The sequence below is a fragment of the Pygoscelis adeliae genome, unplaced genomic scaffold (assembly GCF_000699105.1).
Source record: "Pygoscelis adeliae isolate BGI_AS28 unplaced genomic scaffold, ASM69910v1 Scaffold121, whole genome shotgun sequence".
Classification (NCBI taxonomy): domain Eukaryota; kingdom Metazoa; phylum Chordata; class Aves; order Sphenisciformes; family Spheniscidae; genus Pygoscelis; species Pygoscelis adeliae.
The window spans coordinates 4,196,004-4,204,836 of NW_008824359.1; the positions used below are offsets into that span (position 1 = coordinate 4,196,004).

General features: G+C 45.3%; 1 protein-coding gene across 1 annotated transcript in view; it reads right to left on the reverse strand.

Annotated features, from left to right (window-relative positions):
* Positions 1–1,528: 1,528 nt before the first annotated feature.
* The window catches only part of LOC103913259 (meprin A subunit alpha-like), a 15,196-nt gene continuing 7,891 nt past the window's right edge, over positions 1,529–8,833 (reverse strand). Inside the window, exons 10-15 of the mRNA XM_009319738.1 lie at positions 8,816–8,833; positions 7,774–7,920; positions 4,715–4,930; positions 3,907–4,380; positions 3,571–3,744; positions 1,529–1,572 (exon numbers count right to left, since the gene is read on the reverse strand). Of these exons, the coding sequence (XP_009318013.1) occupies positions 1,529–1,572; positions 3,571–3,744; positions 3,907–4,380; positions 4,715–4,930; positions 7,774–7,920; positions 8,816–8,833 (1,073 nt within the window). The remainder of the gene's footprint in view (positions 1,573–3,570; positions 3,745–3,906; positions 4,381–4,714; positions 4,931–7,773; positions 7,921–8,815) is intronic.

An 8,833-nucleotide genomic window follows, 5' to 3' on the forward strand; every position in this document is an offset into this window, starting at 1 on the left:
CAACATTAATAGCACCTCTGTGGTAACATATTCAAGAAAGGGGAAAAACTGCTGCAGAACAGCGGCCAGAGAGAGGAGTGAGAACATGTGAGAGGAACAACTCTGCAGACACCAAGGACAGTGAAGAAGGAGGGGGAGGAGGTGCTCCAGGCACCAGAGCAGAGATTCCCCTGCAGCCCATGGCGAAGACCATGGTGAGGCAGGCTGTCCCCCTGCAGCCCATGGAGGACCACGGTGGAGCAAATATCAACCTGCAGCCCATGGAGGACCCCACGCCGGAGCAGGTGGATGTGCCCAAAGGAGGCTGTGACCCTGTGGGAAGCCTGTGCTGGAGGAAGCTCCTGGCAGGACTTGTGGCCCCATGGAGAGGAGCCCACACTGGAGCAGGCCTTCTTGGCAGGACTTGTGACCCCATGGGGTCCATGCTACACTGGAGCAGTTGTTCCTGAAGGACTGCACCCCGTGGAAGGGACCCACGCTGGAGCAGTTCATAAAGAACTGCAACCTGTGGGAAGGACCCACGCTGAGAAGTTCGTGGAGGACTGTCTCCCATGGGAGGGACCCCACGCTGGAGCAGGGGAAGAGTGTGAGGAGTCCTCCCCCTGAGGAGGAAGGAGCGGCAGAGACAACGTGTGATGAACTGACCGCGACCCCCATTCCCCGTCCCCCTGCACCACTGGGGGGGAGGAGGTAGAGAACTCGGGAGTAAAGTTGAGCCTGAGAAGAAGGGATGGGTGGGGGGAAGGTGGTTTTAGATTTGTTCTTATTTCTCATTATCCTAGTCTGCTTGAATAGCAATAAATTAAATTAATTTCTCTAAGCCGAGTCTGTTTTGCCCATGACAGTAATTGGTAAGTGATCTCCCTGTCCTGATCTCGATCGATGAGCTTTTTGTTGTATTTTTCTCCCCCTGTCTTATTGATGGAGGGGGAGTGATAGACCATCTTGGTGGGCACCTGGTGGCCAAACAAGGTCAACCCACCACAAGATCCAAACAAATTCCCATTCTGCTTTCATGAAAACTTCTCAGTAACGTTGAGTTGGGTCCAGATGCAGATGAAGGTAGGCAAGCATGCTATTCTTTTAGCAGTGACCTAACGAGCTGAATACTTGGGAGTGAGAGTTATCAAAAGCTGGGCTTGAGGAAGTGGTAATGGCCATGGGGAGAACAGGGAAGCCCTGGAAGAGGATCTTGGAAAGTCAAGCACTGGTGCTTCTGGCTAGGGAAGGCTGGACAGAGAGACATCAGACACAAGAGCTGGGAAGTAAGCATTGCCATCAGCAAAGATAAACAAAAAGAACAAAAAATAGGAAGAAAAAAGACGATATAACTAAGGGAAGAACTTTGCTGCTTGGGCCAAAATAATCTTTGGAGGGTCTATGGGTTTAGTCTCTTAAAACTAACAGGGAAGCTTAGTTCAAATTCTTAAAATACAGAAACCACAGAATACAGTTTCTTTAGTGAAGTAATATATTTTATCTGTCATGGATGACTGTTTGCACTTGTAGTGAAGAGGTTGAGGGCACTTCAGGGATGGACTGATACTTCAGATGTAATCAAAGGGGTGAGATCTGCAAGAAAAGACAGTTAAAATAATGAATTTAACACATGGAGTATATAGTACAGTTCTATCATATGTGTTGAGCTGACTTTCAGGCTGATTCCAGGGGCAAGAAACGAAGCAACAATAATTCATCCAAATAGCTGTAGAGGCTGCAGCAGTACGCAGCGAAGGCGGTGGGAGGGGAAACTGGAAGGGCAGAGAGCTGCAGGCATGCCTGGAGTTCCAGTCTGTGTCTTTCTCAAGCCCATCAGGGGATCCTGGGATTACTAAGATGGAGGGAGACTGGGGGAAGAGAGTAGAGGGCTTGGGTCAGAGGTGATCTGAAACAGGGTTGGGAAGTGAGGAGGGAGGGTGGAAAGGTTTGTGGAGAAGTGGGAGGCATGGGGCAGACCCTCAGTGGTTATACAGAGACAACCTCCAACTTTCATCTGAGGGCAATGCAACACTGCCCCTGAGTTTTTAGGAACCCTGGTATCAAAATGAATATTCAAATGGAGATGGGAACCTTATAAATGTGACCATATTAGATTTAATGTCTAGAAATTAAACTGAACCAGTCTACAGCTGGAGACTAAGTGCAGTCTCCTAACAAGTCTTTCAGTTTCTTGACTACAGTTTCACCTGGCAACTGCAAATGCTTTTGGAACCCCTGGCACCCATGTCACACAGCGGGACTGAATTTCCCCCGGTGAATTACTCCCGGTACAAAGTGCTGTCAGGGAAAGCACAAAGAGTCCTCAGCTGCTTTTCTTATTGCTAAAGGGAACTTGGAAGCATTGCCGAATGCCCTACATAACCTGCAGAAAAGCTGGGCCATTCCGTATGCCAGAAATGTAGGCTGCTTTTTGCATTTTATTAGGCAGCACACGTTCCTGGTTAAGCATTCATGGGAAACAGCTTTCCCACCTTGCAAAAGTTCTTGCCATTTCAAAAGTTTCTCTATTCTCTGCTGGAATGAAAACAAGAACTTCGCAGGGTTTTTTTTGTGAAGAGCAAGGGAGAAATCCTCCTGCCAGGAGAGTTCACAGTGGTGATTGCAGCCCTCGGTCGTGCGGACTGAGTCTGGATTATCACAGCGTACTCTCAACTGTCCTCTCCTATCTGAGACAAGTGCTCTGACCCCTGTACTAGAGTCAGGTCTGGTTTAATGATTATTTCCTTATACAAAGTGCTTCCACTTTCCAGGCACTGACATTGTCCGAAGGAAACTCACTTCAGAAGGGTAATGGGCTTCATCTCACCCACCATTCGTCACCAGTGATGGATCACTGCAGCCAGTGGAGATCAGCATATCAGAAGAGCAGTTCATCACAACTATAATGGAATGGGATCAGCTGCTCCCCAGAGGTACCCGTTGGTCTCAAATGACCCACCAGGGAGTCTAGAAAGTTCATTTTTGGACACCTAACATGAGATAAGATGAACACAGCCATCTGAGGTGTGACTGTCACAGAGGATGGGCATGCACAGTCCTTTTGGCCTGCTCAGAGGGGTGCCTGCCGGGCCGCCATCTAAACCAGAGAGCTCTTTTCCTCCTTCTTCCCCTTCTCTGTTGCCTTTGGCAGAGCAGAGTGGCTGCACACAGTCCTGACAAAAATTGCAACCTCAGGAGAGAAGCTTTGGACCAAAAAAACCTTCTGCCAGTTTTTCAAGGTCCGAAAAGAACCCCTTCATTTTCAAACCATGATTTTCTTGTCGGAAGTAATATAGGGGTGGTGGCATATAGGAACACCATTAAGTAGGCTGATCTTCAAGACATGGAAGTATAATCTGTCTTGAAAAACTGATTTTCAGGGACCAGAGAATCAAGGTGATCCATAGGGTTTCATATTGGGTATTTAAAAATCCAGGCACCTGAAATCACTAGGCATTTAAAAACCTTGCTCCTGAAATAGATGACTCTCTAGATGTTTGCTAATCACCCTCATCTTTTGTGCTTTCCTTACAAACAGAAAAGATGTACCTGCTCTGTTCCAGTGGGGATTCTGATAACATAATACTCTACCTTCAAAATCGGCAAAGATGAAAAGACTGTCATTTTTAAGGAATTTTTTCCAGTGCAGCTCCCTGTGGGTCAGGAATGTATTCCAGCCAACACCTGGGCTCATGTAGCAGTTGCAGAAAGAAGAAAAACTTCCAGTGATAGATGGTTTGTCCCACTGCAGGGTGTCATTTCTGCCTGTTGTGCAAAAATATAGAAGTAGTTAAAGCTGATCTCCAGTCAGCCCAGTGGTGTTATGTGCAGAGAAAGTCTTGCTCGGTCTCTTGACTTTCAACACTTTTCTCCAGCTTGAGCAAACCTCTGCATTTCTATTTTTCTCCCTGGAGCACTCTGACTTACCATATACTAGCTGGTTTGGGTCTGTAGTAAAGCTACGGCTGAGGGACATCCTGTGGATTACGTCAGGGTCTTGATCCAAAACCGACAAGACAACTTGTCTGTGTCCAGCCGGCCATTCAAGAAGGCCATCGTTTGGACTGCTGCAGAGGTGGAAAGTGATCCCCATGTAATTCATGTAGGGTGACGAATTTCTTCCGTGAGGATACAGCTGTAAAGCAAAGGCATAGCCTTCCGAGCTGTAAAATACAGGGCTTATGATATAATCGCCTTTTGAAGTACTGTTAAAAAGGGATGTGAAGTTTCTGATGTGCCAGATGTTGGTGGGGCAGTTTGTCTCTGTCATGCTGGTGTCATCGATGGCAATCCCCCCAGCAGACTTGGCTGGATCTCCTCTGATGCCCTGAAACCCATACCGGAATTTGGTTTGGACGCTGAAGGGAATGCTGGCCAATTTCCAGTGATACTCTGCATCAGCTGAGGAGGGAAATAAATGTATGTGAGAATGGAAAGTCCGGGATACAATCCCAAATCAAGCTGCGTCTTCCTCAAGCGTCCTGTGACCTGTTTGTTTGGATGGTGATTGCCTGATGCTCTACACCCTAGTTAATCTAGCAACAGTCTTAAGGAAACTGTCTCTGAGCCAAATTCTGTTCTCATGGGCACTAACTCTGGAGTTACTCAACTGAAGCAAATGAAGGTTAGATTTACGCTGGACACTTGAGCAAACGTTCATACAATAAACCACGCCAGTGTTCTCTCACATCAAAGTTTGCCAGCACTTCAGATATGAAAAGACACTTTCACTTACCTGTAATAGTGTGCAGCTTTTCCATCCGCCTAACATTTCCAGTTCCATCATCTTTCTTAACCCAGATAACTAGCTTATCCTGTGGACTTCCATTTAACCTGTAGAAAAACTGAAGGCATTTTTCCTTCCTCCTTGGATAAAGGATGCGAGATTCCAGAAGAGCTGACTGACCAGCATGTCCAGTTTTTGTATCTAAGTGCATGAAATATCCTCTATCTGGGAAGCACAAAACAGTGATGTGATAAAAGTTTTTGATCCATTCAGTAGCGAAATGCCAGTACTAAGTAAACTTTAGTGTAGTTTCCACTTGCCTGAGTTAGAAAGTTATTTTCAAAGTAAAAAAAAAATTCAATAGAATTCTCCCTACATTGTAATCAATATTAAAATGAAAAAGAATTCTCCCTACATTGTAAATCAATATTAAATTAAAAATGCATTGAAATATGGTTTGCAAAACAGTGTTCAGTTAATTAGATAAGATACACATTGGGTTGCATTCTTCAGAAATTAAGTACGAACCGTACATGTGCCAATCCTGTAAACATGTGCAAATGTAAGTGGATGCACTTGGGCAGGGCTTTTTTTGCAGACAAACTAGGAAAGTATTGGAAGGGTCCTGTTAGGTCAAGGCCTTCAGCCTTCTGCTTTGCCTAGAAACCGTGCCCTGTAAGCCTTTTATCAACAGATCAGACTTCCCTATAAGAGTAGCTCAAGACATTTTTGCGTTACTTCTGCTATGGGAAAAGAATTTATTAACTTCCAGCCCAATTACTTTGTATCAACTCATGCCCGCTCATGCTGATGTGTTTGAAATAACTGTTTTCTTTCTTTCATAGTCAGTCTGCAATTCTGTCTGTAGGCCGGAGTGATACCTCCTCCGAGTCTTTGATCTTCCTGCTTACAAAGGCTGACCACTTGCACCCTCATCATCCACATCAGCCCCGTTCCGTATATTCCAATTTTAAATCAGCTTCTTGAAGACGACTGAGCAAGTGCATCGGCTTTACCTAATAGCCTCCACGCATCCCCTCTCTATAGGAAGCGTCTCTCCTGACAGCAAGGACGTTTTCAAGCTGCATCACACTGGGGGTTTCTAAATACCCTGTGGCTGCATCTATGGGTTTGCACTTTTCTGTTCGTCTGGGAGCCAACTGATGCAAATAGCAGAGACCGTGTAGAGAATGACGACTCTGAATTGCCACCTGATGCCACTCTGAGCTCCACTGCTGCTTCCAGCCGCGTGCCTGCGCTTGGATGTGCTCCCATAGGCGTTGCTGGCCTTCTGCAGTAAGTCCCCCTACAAATACCCAGTAAAGCTGCTTATTTTCCAAAAACTGACCCGTTTGCTCTCAGGAAACTTATCAAGGCTGACTGCTTAGGTTTTAAACATTTTTCTTCCCCCTCCTTGAAGAAGAGCAGTTAGTTGTCTGTCACTGGCCATGAGAGGCAGGAAGCTGCTGTCAGCGCCCCAGCCACATGCTCTGTCACACATCCAGAGCCTTTACAGTGTCAGCAAACCACACACCCTGCAAACCGCAAGCAAACAGCCCGTCAAACAACAGCCAAACAGACTTGTTCCTCTAGAAATAAGAAATTTCTCTTTCCTTGCCAACGATGGGACCTAAACAACCCTCCTATTCATTTTGCTCCACTCTCAGTGGGTCTTCCAAGTGCTGGCTTTTGCCTTGTGCCTTTCACCGGGCACACATCTGCCCTCTCGAACCCCACATGTCGATGAGAAAAGGAGCATCCCCTCACCCTGCCTGCTACGCGCCTGCTCTCCTCCTCACTGCCTGCAAATTTGGTATAACCGCAGGATCTCCAAACTGTAACCAAACGCAGCGTTAGGCAGCAAACACGATCTGTTACTGCCAAAAGCCATGTCTTGCTCTCTCCTCCCTGGGAACAAGTTCCACAGAAATGGCTTTCTTTTCTATTCAGTACTTTTTTCCTCTCCTGCGCCGTGAGACACTTTTGTGACTAACCACCACTTGCGTTTTGGGAAGAAAATGTGCCTAACCGTGACGACTTGTACACAGAACAGCTGCATTTCTTTTGACTTTCAAAAGAAACTTTTTTGCTAGAGGATTTTTGGACTGTTTACATGATACTCCTCTGCAGTATTTAATTTTCTCCCTGTTGCCTTTGAAAACAACTGACCCTACTCGATTCCTGTGTCCTGGCAGCAATGGAAATGCTGCAGAACTCAACATACTCATATATGTTCAATGTATGTTTAAATTGGTGCAGTCGGAGCCAAACCCTCGACCAAAAGGACGCCATGCAACACGCTCCTTGGAAGAGGGGAAATCACTGCCGGTTTGCTTCTCAGATAATCCTTCAGCCTCCCTGTGTGGCTCGAACAAACTTTGAATTAGTAGCAGCTACACCCTCCTGGTGTGGCTCTGCATCACACAGCACCCCCTCCCTCGAAGAAGTCTTCTGAGGGTGGTTTCCTCCTGCTCTGTGACACATCACTGAAGCTCAGCTTCCTATTTTGACGATCCTGGACTGGTTTCAATGTCAGAATTTGTCTGCAAACAAGATTTGTGTATTGTAATATTTGCTTATGTGTGGTACTTCTGTGGGGATGCCTCAAGTGAACTCCTGTACAAAGGGAAAGTGTCTTTCAGCTTCAGCTTTAAAAAAAAAAAACTAGAAAATGACTCAAAATACTGTAACATATGCATAAAAGGAGGAGAGTCTCACCTGACTCAATTCTATGGAGTTTCATCAAAGTCAGTTGTGGCAATCTGGTGGAGCTTCCTTCATTTTAGTGGAGCTACTACCAATTTACAGCAGCTAAGTCTCAAACTGTCATTTCTTCATGAGATATTACAATGTAGGGAGGACATTTAAAGAAGGGTTAAACATTTCAAATTAAAATTATTGGCCTTTCTATCTGAAAATTCAAGAGTTGTGTTTAGCATCAGGTATACAGTGATTAACATTAATAGTAGGATATTTCTAATGACTTATTTATCTGTGTATAACTTCATTCTCATATCTCGGAAAAGCAGGGGTAAAGTCTAATGACCATCTAAAACTAAATCCGTTACCTGCACAGTTTCCCACCAAAGTATGGTCTTCATCTCCCGGTTTGCCCAGCGCATGGTCCCAGGCAGCACCGCCTTGTCCACTTTGCACCATCCCACAGATATTGATGTATTCAAAGGAGCACTGATCCAAGACGGTGAGGCTTGAAGCTGACAGGAATAGAGTAACATATTTTTTACCATGTCCATTAATATCAAATAAGACTCTCGCTGTTAACCCCATTCCAGAGTGTTTACATACAGCACTTAACATGAGGAAATATGTTCTTAATACAACTGACACTACACAGCCTTTCACATCTATGTCTCTGTTACCACACATAAATGATGTTTCCTCCTGAAAGAAACACCTCTTTCTCCCATTCTTGGCTGAATATTTCCTTGCAGGAACCAGCTTGGCCCCTGTGTGCTAGTTTTCCCTTTCAGACATCCATCATTTTCTCTAAGCCTGCCTGGGACAGGCTCTGTGGCCCATTTCTCTCTTCAGGGTGTAAATCAGAGGTAGTTCTGCTGAAGCTAGTGGAAATATTCAGGTGTACGTTAACACAGTATGTCAGTACTGTACAGCATGTTGAGTATTTACTTTCATAGCTTTGCCAGTGGAGCTGGAAAGCATGATTATTCCCATTTGTGCTCCTGACCCCAATTGTCTTATCAAACATCACACAGGCAGAAAAAAGAACCTGAAATACTCTTGATTTTGGAGACCCCAATTCCAGACTACTCTTACTTGAAGATTTTATCATCCTCAAGAGCATGATGATCATCATCCATGAAGGAAACTGGTACTATTACAAGTAACCTTAGGGGAAAGTCCATGTGAATGAAAGGTGTTAGACCCTTGATTCACTTCAGTGGTATTCTGTAAAGAAATGGGGATCTGGCCACCATGGAGCTTGCTGCTGCATAAGAACTATAGTTTCTTTTGGCATTGCATGAGGATCCCAAGGGTGAAGGGTTCCTGCTCCTCTCATGTGACTCCATCCATGTTATCATGAAGTTTGAGTGAGGATTTTCAAATAAATGTGTGAGAAGAAGAACTTACTGCAGTTGTACATGCGAT